At 45.4% G+C, this 23,060-nt stretch overlaps 3 protein-coding genes across 12 annotated transcripts in view; 2 read left to right on the top strand and 1 right to left on the bottom strand.

Moving 5' to 3' along the window:
• The first annotated feature begins 3,615 nt into the window (after positions 1-3,615).
• Positions 3,616-8,080, top strand: CLEC20A (C-type lectin domain containing 20A). Its single transcript, XM_021930241.2, has 2 exons — positions 3,616-5,250; positions 6,695-8,080. The coding sequence occupies exons 1-2, from the start codon at positions 4,932-4,934 to the stop codon at positions 6,910-6,912; spliced, it is 537 nt and encodes a 178-aa protein (XP_021785933.1). The 5' UTR covers positions 3,616-4,931; the 3' UTR covers positions 6,913-8,080.
• Positions 6,999-17,027, top strand: LOC116275411 (nascent polypeptide-associated complex subunit alpha, muscle-specific form-like). Its single transcript, XM_031667608.1, has 5 exons — positions 6,999-7,097; positions 7,983-8,826; positions 11,973-12,077; positions 12,854-12,939; positions 15,522-17,027. Exons 1-5 carry the CDS (start codon positions 6,999-7,001, stop codon positions 15,600-15,602), a joined length of 1,215 nt encoding a protein of 404 aa, XP_031523468.1. The 3' UTR covers positions 15,603-17,027.
• The window catches only part of RASAL2 (RAS protein activator like 2), a 373,040-nt gene continuing 365,197 nt past the window's right edge, over positions 15,218-23,060 (bottom strand). For 7 of the 10 annotated variants that reach the window (XM_003893469.5, XM_009192642.4, XM_003893470.5 and 4 more), the window contains one exon: positions 15,218-22,116. In XM_003893469.5, coding sequence (XP_003893518.2) covers positions 21,952-22,116 — 165 coding nt within the window. In that variant the 3' untranslated portion in view covers positions 15,218-21,951. The remainder of the gene's footprint in view (positions 22,117-23,060) is intronic. The other 3 variants (XM_009192644.4, XM_009192639.4, XM_009192648.4) reach the window with 1 other exon arrangement.

The following is a 23,060-nucleotide window of genomic DNA, read 5'->3' on the forward strand; positions in this document are numbered from 1 at the left end:
ACTGGGTGGCCTTGGCTATGCCTCTTTAACTCTTCGTGACTTGGTTCCTTCATTTGTAAAACAGGCAGAGTGATACCTTAGGCAGCTGGAAGAATCCCGTGAGCTGATGGCACATGGCGGGTACTCAGCAAGCTTTGTCTGTCGTTATCAAGCACTGACAAAGGTGCACTGCAGCATATAGGAAAGGCATCTCACCTTTTCTGTAGAAAGGATGGGGCAGAAGGGTGAGGAGTTAGCTGGGCAAAGGGACTGGGGAGACGAGGGAATGGGAGAATAGGAATTGTGGGTTGAGGGAGCTGGAGGAGGTGGCTGGCTCTTCAAGAACAAGAGAACAGCTCATGCCAAGGCTGGGAGGTAGAGCTGGATATGACTGATGGGCCAGCGACAAAGCACAGAGTGGGCAGGAAGAGGCTGGGAAGTCCCACCAGGGTGTGGCTGAAAGCTCTTTGAGGGCTAGGGGCTGGGCTGGGGACAGCCGTGCTGTGACAGCCTCTCCTGCTCCAGCCCTGCAGCTGGTGAGCGGTAAGAGGGACTTGGTTCTGGTGAAGGAGGCGCTGAGCTGGTACGACGCCCAGCAGCACTGCCGGCTGCACTACACAGACCTTGCTGACCTGCAGCCAAGTGACCTGTTGAAGCTCTACTCCCTCATGACCAGCACCCAGGCTTGGATTGGCCTCTTCTTCGATGCAAGCACTTCTGGCCTGAGATGGTCCAGCGGCTCCACCTACACAGCCCTGGAGTGGGTTCAGACGCTGCCCGAATTCAGGGTGGGCATCTGTGCCACGCTGTACACTTGGCTGAAATTCCCCTCCATAGGGGCCAACTCCTGCACAGCCCAGAATCCCTTCTTCTGCTACTATGGTGTGTTCACATTCATATTTCAGGCTTGGTCTTCCCCCTAGGGGCCTCGCTCTGTTGCCCAGGCTGGAGAGCTGTGGCAGGATCATAGCTCACTGTAACCTCCAACTCCCGGGCTCAAGTGATTCTCCTGCCCCAGGCTCCTGAGCAGCTGGGACTACAGGTTCCTGCCCCCACACCTGGCTAATTAAAAAACAAACAAACAAACAAACAAACTTAATAGAGACAGGGTCTCACTATGTTGTCCAGGCTGGTCTCAAATTCTTGCCTTCAAGTGATCCTCCTGCCTCAAGTCTCCCAAAGTGCTGGGATTATAGGCATGAGCCATTGGGCCTGGCCCAGGGTTGCTTTTCAATAGCAAATGATGGGGCAGGGAGAGAGAGAGCGAGAAGCACCCTTTCAGAGGATAACTGGTCATGACTTTACTGTTTTTGCAACATCACTTTCTCTCTGTGGCCTCTGTTTCTATTTCCTCTGCATACCTACTCTGAACACCCCATTAGAAAAAATGGGTGTAAGTCAGGATAGAATAAAAATAAAATCTGGAAAGTTCCTTTCTTGCCAATTAAGGATTTGGAGGAAGGAGAAAAAGAAAGGGAGCCAAGAGGGAAAGACAGGCTGGGATTCGGGGGATGCATGTGTACCTATGCAGAAGCAAGAGCAGAATTCAGTGTCTCCTTCTCAGGAAGCACAGGTGGACGGTTAGGGTCTCAGAGCTGGGCAGGAGGGGGGCAGCCATCCTCTGGGAGATCCCCTGCTTCCCGTTAAGTGGGGAGCGGGAGCCAACTCCTCGGGCATCGTTGCGGGAAATCCACCATCGGTACGCCATGCGCAAGGCTCCAGCTGTTGGAGAACAGCAGCCGCCTCCTTGTGTTCCACCGGGCCCCTCTCTGTCCCGGCTACCAGTGCCTCTGACTCCTGTCTTGTTGCTGTTGGGAAGATCATACGTGGGCTGGTTGTGGCATGCACAGCACTTGCCCGGTAAGAGTGTCACTTCCTGTTTTTCCCTCTGTCGGCCACGGCTCAATCCAACTCTGTGCCATCCTCACCTCTCAAATAGGGTTATGGAGGACCAACCTCACATGTGCCCAACACAGCCACATGGCGCCTGCCCCGGGACCTTGAGAAGTAGCAGGTGGTGGCTGCCTAGATTTAAATGCTGGGTTCCCAAGGGAGTAAAGAGATTCCCAGGGGTGGTAAGTGTGCCTCGGACCAGGAGGCCTGCAAAGGGAGGGGTGTGCCTATGGGGTTGTCCCCTGCTCCCCACACTGTCCCCACACTCCACCAAGATGGGTCCTGACCCCTCACCTCTCTCCAGTTCTGCACCTCTGCTGCTAGCACATGGGGTCAAGTCAGCGCTGTCTCTCCTCTGGGTCTGCCCTTGCCCCCTAAAGTCTGTTCTCTACACAGAGTGAGCTTTTAAAAAGGTTAATCAGATCACTTCCCTGTAAACAAAAGAATCAGTAGGCCCTGACAGCACTTAGAATCCTGTCCTTCTTTAGCCATCGGGCCTCGCCTCCCCTCTTTGGCCTCATCTCCTACTCCTGCCCCAGCCACATGACTTCCTTCGGCTCCTTTTCACTGCAGAAGCTTTGCTGTGGCTCTGCTTGGGCAGCTCCCCCCACCTCTCTGCAAGATTTGCTCCCTCTCGTATTCTCTTCAAGAGCAAGGACTCTGCTTGTCTTATTTCTGTCATTTTTCCCAGGGCGTAGAATAGCGTCTGCGACCCAGTAGGTGCCTAGTATTTATTGAATGGATTGAATCAATGTAGAAAGGGATGGACGAGCCTGTCTGCCCCCGAGCTAGGTTTTTCCAGCAGTAACTGGGCAGCTCCTGCCTGCAGAGGATCCTGGGCCTCCCCGTAACTCGTGGTCTGTTTCTGTTTTACAGACCCTGATGTCGGGCACCTCATCTCCACGAAGCCCTCTGTCGGCCTGACCACCTCTCCAAAGCCAGGTACACACCTGCTCCCCATTCCCTTTTCTGGGAATTTGGCTTGTTTTGCCTTGGACCTCTCCATCAGGACCAACCAGCAGGATCCCCACCCCCAGGGCCCCTCTGTTCCCCTGACTCCTGCCTGGCTGTCCAGGAGGGATTTCCAGGCTTTGCTGTCCCCTGACTGAACCCCACGGAGACAGTCATTGTCTTTATTTTTATTTTTTATTTTTTTAAGACATGGATGGTCTTACTCTGTCTCCCAGGCTGGTGTGCAGTGGCACACTCACAGCTCACTCAACATTCCTGGAGGGTGATCCTCCTGCCTCAGCCTCCTGAATAGCTGGGGCTACAGGCACATGCCACCATGCCCAGCTAAGTTTTTGTATTTTTAGTAGAGATGGGGTTTTGTCATATTGCTCAGGCTGGTCTCGAACTCCTGGGCTCTAGCGATCCACCTGCCTTGGCCTCCCAAAGTGCTGAGATTACAGGTATGAACCACACAGCTGGCCATTGTCTTTATTATTCTGATGGGCCCAGAGGGGAGGGTGACTGGCTCAAAGTCTCCAATCAGAGACTGGAATCAGAGAGTGGATGAGCCCTTGGCTGCAGCCCAGCTGTCACTCTGGGGTTGGGGACTGGGTGGTTTCTCTTCACAGCCCAAGTACTTGCTCATCCATCTGGGGGTGGGGGCGGCTTCTCTGAAATAGTCCCCTCCGGTATGACTGCCTTGGTATCTTTTAAAAAGTTTCGTCCTATCTGATACGGATAAGTTCTATGACAGAGGCGATATACTCACTCACTCTGCTCTGTAGAGTGGCTTTTCTGCATGGTATGGAGTACAGAGTTGTAGAGTGAAGATGGCGTGGGCTTCCCATGTTCAAATCTCTAGTATGGCCCAAGTTCAGGCAGGTTGTCGCCTCCCTCAGCCTCCTTCTCCTCATCTGTGAACTGAGGTTAATGACACCAACTTCTCAGGATAGTAGTGGAGTTTTCAAAGATGACACAGGCCACATGCGTAGCTCAGGGCTGGCACATACAAGGGGTTTAATCAAGAGTAACTTTAAAACATCAGTTGAGATAGGGAAAGTGTTAGGGAAATTGGAGGCAAATCTTGATGGGCTTAGGTGAAAGGCCCATGTCCAAGTTTGGGAGGCTCCATTTGAATCTGAGGATGTGACTCCCGTCTCGGCAAACAGGAGTGTTTCCTCTTCTGGGCCCCCAGAATCAATGCCTCAGGCCGAGTCCCAGCCACTCATATCGTTTCCAATCTTTCACTGTCTGGAATCTCAGATGTGTGGGCTCATGTGCTGCAAGATGGGACAGGCCCGGCGAGGAGCAGGGTAGGCTGGGCTTATTCTACCTCAGGACCTGGCCCAGTCCAGCCTCGGGCAGGGACTGGCAGAGGTGGCTGTGGGAGGCCGGCATCTCAGTCTGTCCGGCTCCCCCGGAAGGCAAGGCCACTGAGCCTGCTCCGCCTCCTGTCTACCGGGCCCGTGCCTCCAGGCTGGCCTCTTCTCCCTGGCTCTCCAGGCACGGTGAGCCTAGGAAGATCACACTCTTCCTCTAGTCTGCTCAGTCCTGAATTCGCCTGCGAGCCAGTGCGGGCAGGCACAGCCCCTAGAAATCATACTCGAGGGTGACCCCAAACCAAGATTATTCTGTCTTCCTCATAATCTCCCCCGAAATGGTCACTACTATCTTGCCAAGTGCTTACTATTAATATATCACTGTGCTAAAACATTTGCATATGTGATTTCATGTAATCCTGACCTTAGGTACTATTATTACCCCATTGTATAGATGAAGAAATTAAGACTTAAACTGAACTTGTGAGGCCATATAACTACACGAACTCTTAAGCCCTGCTTTCCCTAATGTTTTCCCCACCTGCCGCTATGTCTCATCCATTCTTCCTACTTGGTATTTAGTCTACCTATAAAATTGTTGTTGTTTTGATCAAACCTAACACTCAAGGACGAGGGACAAGGGCCCATGTCAGACCAGAATTCTATCCCCAAGGATGATGAGGGCTGGGCTGTCAGAGACCCAGACCCTCAGGCCTGTGAGCTCCACATTCTCTGACCCCAGCTGTGGTCCAGATTGGTGGTCAGACCTTCACGCGATTTGACCAAGTGATGACATGGTCCTCGGCCCTGCTGTACTGCCGCAGCCACCACACGGACCTGGCCGACCTGCAGACGGTGACAGACAAGACAGGCAAGGAGGCCTTGAGATCCATCATGAGTGAGACTGAAGCCTGGATTGGCCTCTACCTCAATGCGAACTCTGGATCTCTGAGCTGGTCCAGTGACCTGGGGGCCAGCATCCCCTCCTGGCTGCAGGTGCCGATGATGGTGAGAGGACTGTGCGCAGCTCTCGGCATCTATATGACCTACTCCCCAAAAGTGTACTCAGTGAACTGCTCTTCCCCGCTGCCCTTCATCTGCTTCTATGGTGAGTGAGAGTCTGCTCTTGCTGGCCCTCGGCCCACTGAGGATAGAACGAGGTGGGAAATGGGTTTATTTGGCAGCAGGTGATATTGAGGATAGTCCCAAGGAAGCACTTCTAGACTCTGAGGGAAACTGAGTTCTGGAGCAGGCTCCTGAGATCCTTGCATTATAAACTTGTGAGGAAGTTGTATTATTTTAATTCTGGGGATCTTTAAATAATGAAACAGACTCCATCCAGCCTAAGGGCACTGGCAATTAGCAAGAGCAATTCATTATTGGACAATGAAGTTAAAAGTCTGAGCTTTGGAATCAGACAGTTTACCACTTGCTAGAAATAAGGTGGGCAGCATCTTGGAGCTTCCTTCTCCTTATCTGAGAAGTATATTGAACAAAATGAATTGATGGCACCCACCTTATAGGATGGCTTTGAGGGCTGAGTGAGAAAGTGAATGTAAGGCGTAGAGTAGAAACCCTGGCACAGAGTGGGCCCCTGGTGGATGGGAGCCACTGTCATTGTTCTGTCCCTGTGAATGCATGGGAGCCCAAGCCTGCCTGGCACCCGCATCTTGTGTGATGGGCGTCCTTCTGCCTTGCTCTTTCCTTCTCTCCTTTCCCCTTCCCCCACCTCTCTTTTTTGTAAGTTTTATTGAGCTATAGTTCCCATCTTAAAATTTACTTTTAATTTTTAATTAAATTAATTAATTAATTAATTTTTGAGATAGAGTCTCACTCTGTCTCCCTGGTTGGAGTGCAGTGGCATGATCTCAGCTCACTGCAACCTCCACCTCCTGGGTTCAGGCAATTATCATGCCTCAGCGTCCTGAGTAGCTGGGATTACAGGTGCCGGCCACCACGCCTGGCTAATTTTTATATTTTTAGTAGAGATGGGGTTTCACTGTGTTGGCCAGGCTGGTCTTGAACTCCTGACCTCAGGTGATCCACCCGCCTTGGCCTCCCAAGGTGTTGGGATTGCAGGCTCACGTGAGCCACCGCATCTGGCCAAAATTTACCTTTTTAAAGGGTACAATGCAGTGGCTTTTAATACATTCATCACTAATCTAATTGTAGGACATTTTCATCACCCCCCACCCCAAAGTAACCCCTTACCGGGTAGCAGTCACTCCCTCCCCTCCCCAGCGATCACAGACCTACTTTCTGTTTCTGTGGATTTGCTTGTTCTTGGCTGTTTCTTTTTGTGTTTTGGATTTGATGAGACACATGATCCTTATCCATAAAGACACTCTTCCTCCCTGAGGGGCTGCTTGCTGTGAGGATTGGAGATGTGTCTCCTGCAGGGATTGGCACATGGCAGATGTGCAACAACTGTGCCCTCCTGAGTTTGGCTACCATGATGGATAACCAAACGCGGGGCCATCAGAGCCTGGGGTGGCTGCTCACCTGCTGGGTGTTGCAGACTCTGCCCTCACACTCACTCTGTTTTCTTGCAGACCCCTCCACTGGACACCGGGCATCAGCAGAGTTGCCTCCACTCTTCCGCACTTCCCCAACTTCCCCAACAGAAGTGACAGAGGAAACAACTCCCAGGCCAGGCAGAGGTGTTTTGAGCCTGTCCTTGGCTGGATCTGGGTCTTCAGGGTCTGGGGAAGTGGCAAGGGTGGCTTGCAGGCTGCATAGGCCCCTCCTAGAAGGGCCAGTGAATGCCTAGAAAAGGGGTGAGCTAAGGGGGCAGCAGTCAAGGGCCACTTATACAGACGGGAGTTTCCCTCTGCTTCCCACCCTGCTGGTCCAGCCATGGATGGGGGAAGGAGGACTGGGCCACATCAAACTCCCTTTTCTTGGAATTGGGCCACTGAATTTGCAGCTCCAGGGCCAAGAGACCCAGGAGAGGCTGTACAGTCTCTCAGGTGAGAGGATGAGATCCTGGCTTGGGAGACCGAGGGGAAGACACCTGAGCAGTACTCCTGAGGAAGAATCATCAGAGAAGTCCTGAGGCTCAGCATCCAGAGGGAAGCACTGCAAAGTCCCTCCGAATTGCAGGCTCCTCTGCAGGGAGAGGATGAGGGATGAGCTGTTGTCATTATGTGTCGGGAGGTGGCTGGGAAGGACAGTGACTGCATTCCTATAGCACTTTAAAAGTCCTGAAACATCTTCACAGCTATTACCTCATTTTACTTCCCAAGAGTTCTGAGGCTAACTAGAATAATTGAGGGCAAAATCACCGTTTTCCTGGCCTTCTTACAGATTCCTGTGTCACACAAAGGGATTATTGCCTTTTTTGAGCACACAGAGAAGTGAGGGCACTTGATCAAGGTCGAGCAGAGCCTCGTTCATTCACTCGTTAAAAAGTGTGGATGAAGTCTTGTGCTAGCTCAGGCACAGCCACCAGGCAAGATTTTGGGGAGGGAAGGCTTGTTCTGAAGCTTCTCACCGCCAGCTAGGAAGAGGCTGGTGCTTGGTATAGTCACAGGTGTGGTGGGGACACTGAGAAGGGGAGCATCCCGCCCCTATAATTGTCCAGAGGATTTTCCGGAGGAGGTGACTTTATAACCATCGGAAGGATGAGGAGGATTTAACTTGCAGTGTTGTGGGGTGCGGGGCTGGGTGAGGACTGCAGGTGGAAGGAGCTGCAGGTGGGGTGGGGACAGTCAGCACTGGAGAGTGTGGGAGCCCAGATCCTGACGGCCGGGCCCTCTGTGAGTCGCCAGGGACCTCACCCTGAAGGCGATAGAGCCCAGGCCGGCCGTGGTCAGATTTGGGTCAGAAGCTGGGTGACAGCCTGTCTTCTTCTCATCTAAGTCTATCCTGGCACCTGCCTGGCTGCCCCAGGCTCACCGGCCACCTGGGCCGCGCTATGGGGTTCAGGAGGCCCTCCCTGCTCGCCCCTGTCTGCACTGGGTTGGGCAAGGCCAGGCATGGAAGAGGCACAGGCCCGGGGAGCCACCGCGCGACGCCACTCGTCACTCGTCGGCGCCCTCGGCTTTGGGAGGGGTCCTGGGCGCAGCGGACCCCACAGAAGTCTTCTCTCCGGCCCTAGGGACCAGCACCGGCCTCGTGGGCGCCTCGCGGGGCCCGGCTTCAGCCGCGCGGCTCACGCAGAGGGGCAGCCTGGAGCCCCGCAAGCCCGGCCCCCGCACCCCCTACCCGCGCGCTTCCGCCTCCGCGGGCCCCGCGGCCCTCCAGCCCCAGGGGGCGGTGACATCCGGCCCTCCAGACAATCTCGCGGCCCCGGGGAGCACCTTGGTTCCCGGGGAAGGACCCAGGAAGCCGGCGGTCACTGTCCAGAATGGGTCTTCGCACCCCGCACCCTCGGCGACCCAGCCCCCCAGCCCTGCTGCGGCCTCTTGGGGGAGCCTCTCTGTCCCCCAGGAAGTAGCTGCGACTCTTCTGGCCTCTGCTTCGAGCCCCACGCTCGACTCCCCCCGCGATGCCCCAGCTACTCCCAGGATAGCAGCACCCCCTGGGTCTGCCACATCCAGCCAGACCAAAGAAAGCATTTCGGACTCATTTGGCTCAGGCAGCCCAGCTGTGCCCCAAAGGACAACTGCGCCCCCTGACTCTGCAGCCCTGAGCCACAACACCCGCCCGGAGGCAGCTGGGAGCTCGCCAGAGACCCAAACAGGTGCCTGTACGCGTTGCTATAAATTAGGACCTCCATCCCAGGCAGGCCCAAGCACCTCGGCGAGTTCCTCTTTTGGGGCAACCAGGCCTGGCTTCCATGCGTAGGGTGCAGGCCAGGGAGTTGAGGATGAGAGGTGGAGTGTGGTGTGGGGGCGTTGTGTGCTGGGACACAGTCTCCCCACTCCGGCTGCATTCCAGCGCATTCTACAGGGGTCCTGTTTGGCCAGAGCCAGCTCACTGTCTCGTCCTCCCTGGGTAATTTAGGATGGAGATGGAGGTGAAGTGGGGTGATCTGGGGAGAAATAATCCATTTTGGTTCTAAAAGCGAGTCTGACAGTCAAGAGTGGGAATATATTGGCTCCAGTAAATACTGTGTGGTCTTACACAATTTTCCTAACTTCTCTGAACCTTATTTTTCTCATCTCTCAGTGCCTGGCATCTGGCAGACACTCAATAAATGGTAGTTATTACCATTTTAATCTCAGTTCTCTAGTGAAATGTTTAGTGACTCATTCCTTCTCCCACCTCTCTCCTTACCTTAATATATGGGGCTGGCCTCATTCTCATTTTATTAATTATAAATGATTACAATTATGAATTATTGAGATTGCAGAATCTCACAGGGCAGGGGCTGTTCTGTATTTCTTTGTATCTCTCTGGGGACTAGGATAGTGCACATTGGTAGATAATTTAATTTGACAATAATTTCCTGAGTACTTGTTTTGAAGAAGGCATTGAACTGTGAATACCAAGATGAGCAGGGCTGTTTCCTGTTTTTAGAAGCACATGGTCTCCTAGGAACTAATGGAGACCGTCAGGACAGTTTGGAAAGTGCTGCACCAGAAGTGTGAACCAAGAGCTATGGCAGGAAAGCAATTCATTTCATTCTGCCTGGAAGGTGGTAATAGGATAGAAGGTGTAACAATGGAGGATTTCATCTGGCAGAAAAGTATAGAAAGTTCTTCCTGGCAGAAGGAACAGCATGGGTAAAGACAGATGTCAAACTGTATGGTTTGCTAGGGAATGACAAGCAGTTTGATGTGACTGGTGTAGGCCACATATTGGGGAAGGGAGTGGTAGGGGATGAGGAGAAAGGGGTACACTGGGGGCAAAATCTGAAGGAGTTGATCCCCCAGCCAATGGAGCCATCAGAGGTTTACAGTAGGTGAGCAAAATGCTCAGATCTGCATTTCCAGAAGCAAGGTGCTTAGGATGATGTAGGACAATGCTTGTATTAGGGTGCTAAGGGAAAAAAGCATTATCAACATTATGTACATAATACAGTCACAACAAGGCTGAAAGGAAATGTCAATGTTTAGGAATCAAGTCTGGAAGAAGATGTGTGACAATGTTAACAGTGACTATATTCAGGGGATGAAAATACGGATGTTCCCTCCTCTTCTGTGTTTCTGAATTTTACACATTTATCACTTGATTAAAGAAATTAATGATGCTTTGGGTGGGGAAAGAGGCCTTTGAAGGCACAGCCAGTCAGAAAAGGAGAAACAGGAAACGTGTGTGTGGGGAAATAATATTGCACAGTCTGGGTAGGTGGAACCGAGGCCTGCTGTGGAGCACTGGAGTGGGAAGGGACATGACAGGGAATTGATTTTACATTGTTCACGAGTGACGTTAACTGAAGTACCAATACAAATACATTTTTAAAAATGCTCAGCTTTGTTCACTGAATCACACAAATGCAAAATTTATAAAGATGGTTACTTTTTATTGCTTTTTGTTTTTGTTTTTAGAGACAAGGTCTCACTCTGTTGCCCAGGCTGGAGAGCAGTGGCATGATCATAGCTCACTGCAGCCTTGAACTCCTGGGTTTAAGCGATCCTCCTACCTCAGCCTCCCAAGTAGCTAGAACTATATGCATACACCACCATGCCTGGCAAATTTTTTTTTAAAGACAGGATCTCGTTATGTTGCACAGCTGGCCTTGAACTCCTGGCCTCAAGTGATCATCCTGCCTCACCCTCCCAGTGTTGAGATTACAGGTGTGAGATTACAGGTATCCAAAAGATGCAGTTTTAAAATTTATTTTTGTACTTACCAGTGTAGCAAAGATTTGAAAGGTGATAATGCTGAGAATGTGGGAAAAACAGTGATCTTGGCACAGTAGGTATGCCGACTGGGGCTATTACTCTGGTATCAGAATTTGTGTCAGTTTTAACATGTGCATAATCTTTCATACAGAAATTCTACCCTTGGAAATTGATTCAGGAAATAATAATATGAGGTATACACATACATATGCACCCTCCACACACAGGGCTGCTTGTTGCTGCATTGTTTATTACAGTGCAAAGGTGGAAACAACGTCATGTCCACTGAAAGCAGATTGGTTACATAAGTTATGGTACATTCAGTGAAATACTACTAAGCAGCCTTTAAGGCAAACAAGAGAGATCTTTACACATTCAAATTAACAAATTCGTGAGTGTGAAGGACCTTCTACAGCAAAGTGTTAATCATGGGTGTCCCTGGGTTGGGGAGGGGATAAATTTGCTTAAATATTTTACAATAATATATTCCAAATAAAAGGATTATTTCCATATTTGAAAGAATAAAAAGACATCTGCAAGGCACTGACAGGACTTTGGTGACTGAACATGAGAGCAGGTGAGACGGAGCAAGGGAGCCACTGAGGACACCAGGGTCTCTGGCTGGAGCGCCTCCGGGCATGGCCAGCCATACAGGAAGAGAGGGGGTGCTGGGGGAGAGCCTACACTTGGTTTGGGATAGAGATGGCGATGTTCAGGGTCCCTGGGTGCCATGGTGGGGGCTTTGTGTACCTGGCAGACAAAATAAGGACATTAGGCCCTTTGGAGCATAGGCTACTGAACAAAAAAAATTTGATGAGGAAAAACCTCCTAACATTGCCCAAGCCCCACAGATCCTGCTGCCAGGGGTGCTTTCTGAAAGATGATAGTGTAGCAGCTCAAGTGCTGGGTTACAAGAGCCTGTGGGGGTGAGTCAGGGATTGGCAGGAATTGAGCTTCCCACATCACTGGCTTCTGCAGCAACTGTGTGCCTAGTAGTGGCTGTCCTTTCCTGTCTTTTAGCTCAGGGGCAATCACCAGCATCAGGCCACCTTACTCCTGGTTGTATTTGCAATAAATCTTCTATTTTCCTTTCCTGTAGCTGTGACCAGTGTAGGGAGTGGCACTGATAGAAGAGATACAGCTGCTGCCACAGAGGCCCAACATCTGAGTTCAGAATCTAAAAAAACATCAGCACAAAAATCAGGTAACTGCTTCTGTCTACCAAGTTCCTACTCTTACCAGAGGAGCAGTTAAATCTCGACAGTCACTCCTTGGCACAGGGCCCTTGAGACCTTTTCATGAAAGACAACATGAAATGTTGGGAATAGGGATAGGAATAAAGAGGTGGATTCTAGTTTATGCTCCGTGACTATTATGAAAATTTAGGGGACAAGTCTCTGAATTTCTATTTCTCTTCTGCGAAGGGGATGTGGAAAAAACGACCCTGCCTATACCACAGGGTTGTTGTGAGCACCCAATGAGATAATTATAAACTTCATAAACTATAAAATATAATGCACATACAGTCTTATTATGAGATTGTAGTTCCTGTAATGATTATGGATGGCTCATGGGCAAAGGCTGAATTTATTTAAAGAGTCAGAGAACTTCTTTAGAATTTTCTGTGGTGGGGAGCTCAAGGAGAGGTGAGTATTTCCAGGATGGTGTGGAGTATCCACTTACTGGATTAAAATAAGGAGAAAAATACAGAGGAAACAAAAAAGAAAATAATTGCCTGACGGGTAGCCAGGCTGTGGAAGAGCCTGCATTACCCAAAGCCATGGGACTCTTTCTTCAGCCACTAATTGGTTGGTCCTAATTGTGGCTAAGCATTCTTCTGCTCAGCAGTTTCTTTGTTCTTTTTGAAATCCCAAATCGGCATGTAGCATCTATGGTGTCCACTGGGTACTCCTGACTGCTAAGAGCTTGAAATGGCAATAGGATAATATTCCCCCGAACAGGCAGCACCTTTTTTTCCAGGGCACCCTTTTGGAATCCTGAAAGCAGACTTTGCCATCTCAACTCTGATGGACCCAGAAGAGATGAAAGACCAATTTCTGAGACAGGTGAGACTTCTGCCCACTCTTCTAATTCTGATCAGTCAGATGATTTGACATGGCAAGACAATCTTAAAAAGCCAATATATTAAGGTGGAAAACCTGTGGAATATGACCTCATCTTGCTCCACTGCCATCACTTTGGCTCATGGTCACAAGTTGGTTATGTGGCACGATCTTTTTGGATCTTTTCTTACCCTCTCCAATGTCTTTCCTAAGCTTTTTTTTTTTTTTTTTTTTTGGTCAAGACAGCACAGAGGGATCTGAGTTTGGGTCTTAGTTTTGCCCTTATCCATTGTGTAGCTTTGGCCAACTTAGTCTTTCTAAGCCTCAGTTTCCTCATGAAACAGGAATGATAATGTCTAACTCATATGGTTGGTGTTATGATTAAATGATATATTCCATATAAAGTGCTTAGCCAATAATCTGACACATAGTTGGTGCTCAATAAACATTAGCTATTATTTTTGAGTCAGGGTCTTGTTTTGTCCACCTTGGCTGCAGTGCCATGGTGCGATTATAGCTCACTGAAACCTCAAACTCCTGGGCTCAAGCAGTCCTCCTGCCTTAGTCTCCCAAAGGGCTGGGATTATAAGCGTGAGCCACTATGCCTGGCCGGCTATGATTATTATCAACATTATCACTGTAGTGTTCTGAATATATACTTATTCCAGACTTTTTTGGTTCTTAGAAACTATTGTGCCATGGGAGACTGTGAAGAGGAAGAATTGTTCCTAAATACTGAGAGAGAAGCTTCAAGCTGGTTTTTAAACATGGTCTAAGGACACATTTCTCAATTATATCAGATAATAACCACAGGATGTCAGTGCTAGAGAGTACCCTATAGACTATTTAGCCACAATCTTAATTTTACAGACAAGGAAACATTGGCATTTATCTGTTAGTTCATTGTAATTTATTCATAGGCCAAACAAATATCACCCTGGCAATTCATTCTAGAATTTCACAAAATCAAGTTTCTAGAAAGACCAGCAATATGTGTGTGTGAGTATATAATGTATATGTGTTTATTATAAATTTTACTGATATAAAGAATGTATAGCACACAATTTACAAATTATAATAAAATATACAATACTCTTTATTGTAATTTCATCGAACCAACTGAATCTTACAAAATACTCATGATTTTGGAAAATTCACATGAGCACATGACTGCATGCTTGCCAGGAGTGGAGGGGGGACTGGAGAGCTTTCAGTACATTTTGCTACTGAAAGGACAAGTACGAATGGTGTAATTTAGCATCTGATAACTTTCAAGTAATAAGACTTCAGTGCTGAATATTAGGTCAGAAAAGTTAAGAACCTTTTTTTTTTGGTAGGGGTTGATAAGGTAGACAAAGGAACTTTGAGTTCTCTATGTTGTTTACTTTTTTTTTTTTTTTGAGACGGAGTCTCCCTCTGTCGCCCAGGCTGGAGTGCAGTGGTACGATCTTGGCTCACTACAAGCTCCGTCTCCCGGGTTCACGCCATCCTCCTGCCTCAGCCTCCCGAGCAGCTGGGACTACAGGTGCCCGCCACCACAGCCGGCTAATTTTTTGTATTTTTAGTAAAGACAGGGTTTCACCATGTTAGCCAGGATCTCCTGACCTCGTGATCCACCTGCCTTGGCCTCCTAAAGTGCTTGGATTACAGGCATGAGCCACCGTGCGCCGCCTGTTGTTTACTCTTTAAAAGTCAAATGTAGCATATTTGATTCTGCTCTGGGTCCTTCAGCACTCCTCAAGGGTATACTCATTGAAGCTTCTGACACCAAACTAGAAGCCATCTACCTTCTGCTTTAAATTGAAGCCAGTGGGGAAACTGAGGTCAAAATAGGGAATTCCGTCTTCTGGTCAGCTTTGTCAGAATGTATCTATTCCATAAATGGGATGACCATGTTAATGGAGAGAATTTCTACATCACAGACTTAAAGGACGGGTTGGTGGGGACAAGGCGTATGTGGGGGAAGGCTGAGTATATATTGTCAGTTTTAGTAGAATTTTAAATTCCAAATAGAAGGTAAGGAAACACCTGTAACCAGCTTACCCTAGTTTCAGGATTGGGGACAGAAAACATTTTCAGACACCTACACACAGTGATCACAGCTTGATTTGGACTAGTGGTTCTTACCCCCTGGCTCTTCGGAATCCTCTGGCAAGGTTAAAAAGAAAAAAGAAAGAAAGGAAAAAAAAGCCTAGCCTGGTCCAATCCTTAGAGAGATTCTATTTAATTGTTCAATGGTGGAGCTCAGGAGGTACTCCTGTTTTTTTTTTTTTTTTGTTTTTTGTTTTTTGTTTTTTAACTCCCCAGTGATTCTGATGAATAATCAGGATTGAAAACCACTAATTTAGTCATCTGTTTTAGTGTTCTGTCATTAAATAGATATATATATATTTTGCTAACAAAATTGATTTATGTATTTTCTACTGGTAAAATGCTAATAAAAAAAGTCAGGCAGCTGGAGGGAGGCTAAAAACAATTACGGGGTATGGATATGCATAAAGCGTATATGGATGGATAGTTTATGGCTAAGAGGACCATGAGGTAAAAAGACCGCATCAACACTTTCTCTCTTTTTGATGTTTCAGATCCAGGAAGTCTTAAAGCTTACATTAGGTCACGAACAATTCAGACTGAAATGGGTCAGCTTCGAAGTGAACAAAACATAGCACAGTTCTATGGATATGCGGTTTCCCTTTCATGAGATCTTCTCTGGATTTTGAGTAAATTTTAATTTTGTAATCCCTAGTAGAACAAGATTAGGAAGAACTCGAGATGTGCCAAAAAGCATAGAACTACAACTAACACAAAATAAGACTACACATGAAACCTGCATCCCTGGATTTTACAGAATGAAACAGGGATGCAGGAGAAGATGAGTGTATTTGGGAACAATAATCTTGGGAATGACAAATGAACTTCTATTAAGAATTTAAAATAAAAAACCTGAACCAAACACCAAAAATCCTGAAAACAAACTCCATTAATTTAACTAGAAAATTACAAGAGGATGGTAGCGGTCTAGGAAGCTAAGTGGGGCTACACTTCCTAATAAACCAAAGGAAACTTTCTTTACCTGTCACAAGTTATTAAAGAGATTTCAAATTCTGCAGAATTTGAAAGTAACAATGTTATCACAATACATGTTAATGCTAGTTATTTTTCCTAAATTGAAATCTTACTACATGGAAGTTGGAAAATTCTAAGACAGACTGTTCTTCATGTTAAAATATATTTTCAGAATAATATTCTGGCATACATTTCCTTTCTTGTTTCTCTCCAAGTGTCCTGGTCTCCCAGGTGCACGCTAGAAGACAGCAATATGTCAAATATAGTAGCAACTTTAGTCTGAAATGTTTAAAGTTAAAGTTTATTTATATTCTTTGTAGGAATATCAATAAAAGACCTCAAACGTATCTATATCTGTACATGTACAAGAACCGTCAAAAATTATTCACAGAACAAAAATAAATCTTCTTTAGAACAAACCCAGGTAATGAAATGTAGATATGGATCTCACATACGGAACAATCTAAATGCTACTAGCACAAAAATATGGCTTTAAAAATAAAATAAAATCTTGGGTTTTGTTTTTCTAAGGTGTATTTCTCTTTCTTGAAATAAAAAATAAATTATTTAGAGCTATCATTGTAAAATAGTTGTGTGTTAACACACTCTTATTAAGGCCCTGGAGATGAAAAACAAAATCAAATTTAGAATGTAAATTCCTCACCGGTGTAACTCAGGTTAATGTGTTGCTGTCTGCTTAAGTTAATATAACTAGGAAATGTCTAAGCACCAGTCAAAATTTAACCTAATTTACTATTTAACTTTTCTGAAGGTGGTCATTGAGTCAATTAGTATTTAACCTTTTGTTGAACTGGGAAATTGAAATGTTTCCCTTGAAAATTTGGAAATCACATAAAATGATATTTACACATAAATATCTGTACCCCCACAAAGATGATGGAGGTCCGTAAAACACAACTTCTGTGGAAATCTCTCTACAACAACAAATAAATCTGGTTTTAAGTCTCAAACTAAAAAAAAAACCCAAAAACTTCCTAGGGTCAAATGAGGGTATTTAAGTGGAAGATAGAACTGAGTAGGAAATGAAAATGCATGCTGAAATGCAGGCAAAGACTACCGCTTTCCTTTCCTCGGGAGCTCACTGCATTTCCCAAGTCTTGCTGTGTTGGTTACTCAAGCACTTGAGGCTTAACTGATCAGGAACTGAAACTACTTATTTCTGGATCCTACTCTCAGATCAGTGATATTCAACTTTATTTCTATGATTCCCCATGGTATCAATGATATCTAGGGTTCTTGAGACAATGCCAAACCAAGTCAATTTCAAGTCGCTTTAACTTATATATACATATAACACATATACTACATTTTTAAGGATGATAGAATGACTGTCATAAAATCTAAAAAACGAGAGCACAAAATCTGAAAATCTCAAAGTTTGGGAATCATTGCTCAATAAAATGGATTAACATTCAGAAAAAGGAAGCCCCAGGAATTCTGTTTTGTCTGGGTGTGTGCATGTGTTGTCTACAGAGACTGCCTTTCTATGTATCTATGTATTTTAAGAGTGGGCAAGGGATATAAATCTTCCTGTTTCCTGGAAACTCTGGGCTACTGAGAAGGCTCTGCTTATGCATTCATTCCCTTATGGGTCATGTCTCTTCCTCAGGTTCTTTCACTCCTCCTAAGATGCTTATTCTATCTCATGCAAATTTCATCACTTTTGTCCTTCCTAAACCCAAGAGTATACATAATTGGGTCATGACAATGAGAATGCTTCTAGAACTAGTAACAACCATTCAAACATGAAAAGAGACTCTAAATAGAAATTCAACACTCCAACATTTCTTGCTTTTAAGAAACTAAATCCTTCAACTGACGTATTGAAAAAACAAAGTATCTCAAATTATCGGCCCCCAGGTAAGGGGTAGGAAGGCAACTATTTACTGCTCTATTTACTGCTGGGGTAAGCAGGAGATTTCACTATTAGACTTGAAAAAGGGAAGGGGAATGGAGAAGGGAGCCCTTTTGGCTTTCCACAGTTGATAGGAGAAGGTGGCCTCCAAAGGTGTAGCTGAAAATGCAGTGAAGCTGTGGCATGTGGCTGTTGGGTTTGGCCCTGTGACAAGTCTAGTCTGGTGTCAAGCATGTGTGGGGCTCAAGGTCACAATGGAGTAGACTGATGGGACTGAGGTAATGCTGAAGAGGGTTCCTTTCCCACGCTCAGTCCCATAACCAGCCTTCTCAGGAACTCCAAGCTAGAGATGACTAAAACTAACCCTTGATGGAAGGGGAAACAAATATGAATGCAAACTCACTTGATGGCAGTGATTTTGCTCTGGGACTTCCAAAGAAGAACTCTGTTTTCAATCTGGTGTACCTCTGAGAACACAGTGAAAGCCAGGGGTCTACAGAACCACAGACGCATAAACAAAGGCCCTGGGTAGACTAAGATCTGAAAAGCTGTACTTCCAAAGTCAAGCTCATTCTTAAGGGCATATAGTTAATGCTCATAGCAGTCTTAGGTAATCTTTCTTTTTCTTTCATAGTCTTAACACCATCACAGAGAAACACAGAAGCAGACCAGTCAGAGAAAGCTAATTCTGACCAACTTGATACCATATGAAAAAAAGCAAAAAGCTATAGCAGCATGATTACCTCACTTTACCACATTTTTCTTACCGTTAGACTGCCATAAATCCAAACAGTACCTTGGTGATAGTGCTTGGAACACGGTAAGTGCTCAAGTGCTTGTTATAGTTACCTAGTTATAATCTCTCCTCTGACATGGCTTTTATTGCAGAGACTCAGGGAATATGATGACCTGATGGAAATGTGACTCTTTTTGCTGCTTCAGCTCAGATTGCTTATTGCTTCAGTAATATAAAAGGGGAATATGAAGCTCTTTTCTGACTCCTACCAACACTGTCCTCATTAATGGTCAAGTCTGTTGTCAGCTTGACATGCACTTTACAAGCACTTCACCTGAATTCCAAATTCCACTCAACCCTCATCTATCCTGCGACCCACAATGTGGTGTTGTTTTGAGGGAAACAGGAAGTGCAAGACATTGCTATCTTTTTGCCCCTCTTCAGCCATGTACCTCCTCCCAGCAAAACAAAGTTATTTACCTACTTGAACTGAGGGAAAGCCAATTAAGAAATAGCTCCATAAAAATTATCACCTGTTGGTGGCTTCTCTTCTTAAAAAGTCCTTCAGAGTAAGTTCTACAGATTGTAGCATTCTCTAAAGAAATACTGAGAAAAATGTTTGGACAGGAGTAGGCTCACAGGATAACCTAACATTTAACATTTGTCAACAACTCTGAACTTTTAGTTTACTTGTAATGCTCTTACTATTATTATTTTTTGCTATTTCTTCTTCATTCAAGATAACCTGCTAGTAGAAGGCTGCATAATCTGTCCAAATGTTTTGGGCATTAAATCTTCCAGTGAAGACAGCCCTCTAAGGAGCTCCCATAATGCTAATAAGATACATTCTATCCATCAAAAGCACATTTGATTTTTTTTTTGGGCTTCTCTCAATTCCCAATATAGGTAATTTTATCAGCCCTCTGTAATCCATAATCAGCACTTAAGAGCTTCCAAACCTCAATGGCAAGACATCACCCACATTACATACTTAAGGCCAATGAAACTGACAATTCTCTTACCAGGTTTTCTGTGGCACAACTGAAGGCTTTTACAAAGAATGAATTAAACATGGCTTGAGCTGAGAATAGCCAGAAACAAAACAGATCTATGCTTACATCCCTCCTCCTTCAACAAAGGACACTACACTTTGCAACAGTTAGCTCTTTTTCTTAATAAAATAAGTGATTTTGACCACAGTGTGCCCTCCGCTTGGAAAGAAAGGTGTAAGAATTTGCAAAACAAATACCAAAGGTGAAGAAAATGTAAAAGTGCCAAAACAGCTGGATATAAAGTGTGCAGATCAGATAAACACAGTGAGAAACTCCCATTTTAGATCTCTGTCTGGCAGAAACAGGGATTGCTATGAAATAAACGGTTTTAAAAGGTTGTGGCTTATGTGGCCATGGTGACGTTGCTGAAACATAAAGTCCAACACAAAGATCCACCTGAGAGAGGGCAGAGATCAAGAGGTTGGAATGCAAGCCTGGGACTCGGTGAAAAGGAGGGCTTGGTGTCTGTCGGCATCACTCAAAAGAGGGCACTATACATGTTCCCTTATAAATAATCTGTTATGGGGAAACACTCACTTGATGCATATGGCTCCCTCAGGTCCTTTTTTTTCCATCCCCTTTTTCTAGAAAAAAAAATTCTTTAAAGCTTATAATTTAAAATCAACATCAACTTATTCGAGAAACATTGTTGCTTTCTCAATATAAAACAACTGCTTAGATCTTGCTTAAAGAGGTTCAGGACCCTTTTAACATATCTGAACAGCATAGAAGGCATGAACTTTTCCTATTTGTGCAGTTATATGTACATATGTATGAATATATATGTGTATATATATTTGTATATATAATGTCTGTTTAACATGTAACACGCCATACTTCTGGTAATCAAGGTTGCATTCAAGATGATATTTCACACCTTTGGAAAAAAGGAAATGAATTCATTTCCACAACTTTTTCTGTTCTATAATAATAAGGCTATAGATGACAAGTGTTGAAACTGGGTCATTATTGTCAGATCTACCAGCATGGGAATAACAATTGGAATGTGCCATCCTGACACTTTCAATTTTTTTCTTTTTCTTTTTTTAAACATGAGCAATCATCACTTTTAAGAGAGTGATGCTTCAAATTTGGATTTCCTTTCTTTATTGAGGGGATAAGGGGAAGAAGCACTTTAAAAGTTAAAGATGGAGATAAAATTACCCCCCATAGATTTGCTAGTACAATGGATAAAGTCTTTATCCCAAACAAAAATTATAACGTAACACACAGAAAAAAATTTTAATAGGAAATATTCAGAGATTCCAGCTATGGTATGGTTAGCCCTTTTCTGTATGGAAGAAAGGGTGTTGATTTGGATGGCTTATGGACAGCTATTTAAATAACCTCTCCAGGGGAGAGTAAACCCTGTTGGTGACGACAGCTCCCACCATGGAGAGGAAAGCGCAGTGAATGTGTGAAGATGAAGATGGTACGTGGAGAGACAAATATTTATAGCTTTGTAAACTCTAAAGAGGAAAAAGAACACCCTTTATTACCATTGGGGTTAAAAAAAAAAGCCCCTATCTAAAAGAGAAGATTCCCATCTGCTGTAGACAGAGGAAATAAACATATTGACAGGAGTTCCATCGAAATTACTCCTAAAGTCCAGTTTTGATGCAACAGCTTTTGTCTGTGTCCTCCGAAACAGTGAATCCCCAAATCAGATTAGCTTCCAACCAGAACCAGTCTTGGTTGATCAGTGGAATAAATTATTGTTTTGTATGGATCTTGGTATTTGCATGTTTTCTGAAAGGACAAGGGGGCCAGAGTGGGGTTTTTAAACTAGTAGATGAATCCCTGAAAAATTCCTTCTCACAATGTCCTATTGCACTCCATGTGCTTCTATCAGATAGATGCTTGGTCTCTACCTACTGAACCTACAGGCTCGTGTCTCACTCACACAACAGTTCCTACTTTACTTCCTCTAACAACTGCAGTGCTTTCAACAAGAGGAAAACAATAATAAAAATAGCAATAATCAAAAAGGTAATCTACATTATTAACTTCCTTTTGGTATATTACAGTGATATTTTCTGTACATGGCCCAGAACTAAGTTCCCTATGTACATAGAGATGTGGGGGAAAAGCATTGACCTTGGAAGTCACTGCCTTATGCCCTGAAAGACAAGGTTCCTTTCTTCATTCAAGAGTTTCTCACCACATTGCCATTGTGAAGTAGCAACATTCTGTAAACCTGGAGGGGCTAGGTAAAGGTCTGGGGATAGGAGAGTGGATCAGTTTCCTTCTGTCTCCTTCCACAGTCTGTCTATTCACAAAGCCCGTCAGCAGCTGCTGTTTTTGAATTCACCATTCTCCGTGATGGAAAGCTTGGTGGGGTTGGTGGGGGAGATGCCATTGCGGACCTGCATGCTGTACCGCTCCTTCACTTGGGTCAGCGCGCTCATCAGTCTGGTGTTGGCTGAATCCAGGGACACGATCCGTTTTTCCTACAACACACCAATCATGCCTTTATTCAGGCTATAGGCAGGAGGTAACACGCTTTCTTTACTGAGTGACTAGTCCAGTGCTTTCTCTCAAACAGCCGTATGCATGGTGCTTCCCAAATGGAACGTCTCTGCCTCTTTCTCCACACTGGTCAGGTTCAGCTTCCCCTGAGCCCAATGGGTCTGTTTATTTTTTGTCTCTCTCTCTCTCTTTTTCTTTCAGCATAGCAGGGCTTTTTATTAAAAATCTCTTGGGACATTAGACTTTTATGTAAAAGTGATACCATGTGTTACTTGAGACTATGCAACAGAGGTATCAAGCTGCCTTACTATACTAAGTGCTTTAGGTCAAAATTGAAACATGGAAATTAGGTGGCAAAGAAAGAAGCACCAGAGGTTTCATTTCGTAGAGGAGAAGAGCATGTGATCTATGGGTTCTTAGCCCCCAAACAGGGCATATCAGTCACATTTGGAAAGAATTCACATTGTGCTCAAAATTAAAACAATACATGGTGGCAGTGTAGAGTCACCAACAAGGTGAGGATGCAACAGCAAGAGGGGAAAAAAGCAGCCAAAAAGCTCAGACCAAGGAGTTACTCGAATATGGGGAGGGAGATGTGGCCGAAAAGGGAATGCCATCAACATAACACATGAGAACAAACAGAGAACACAGGCTCCTAGACCCATTCCAGCTCAGAGTTACTCCAGGAGGGCTGCCCAATACGGAGATTGCTTTCATTTTACTTTTGAGTCTCTGAAAAAAAATGCTTTAGAAACAATATTTGGAAACCAAGCATTGGTGAATATATACACACAAAAACCAAGGGGGAAAAAAAGAGGGAAAAAAATAGGCAGTCTAACTAAAGGAAGTAGGACTACCTAAAATTTCTTTATAAAATCATTTTACCAAAACATTATCAGTCTGATAAAGATTAGGTTAGAAGAGA

The sequence above is a fragment of the Papio anubis genome, chromosome 1 (genome assembly GCF_008728515.1).
Source record: "Papio anubis isolate 15944 chromosome 1, Panubis1.0, whole genome shotgun sequence".
NCBI classification, from domain to species: Eukaryota; Metazoa; Chordata; class Mammalia; order Primates; family Cercopithecidae; genus Papio; species Papio anubis.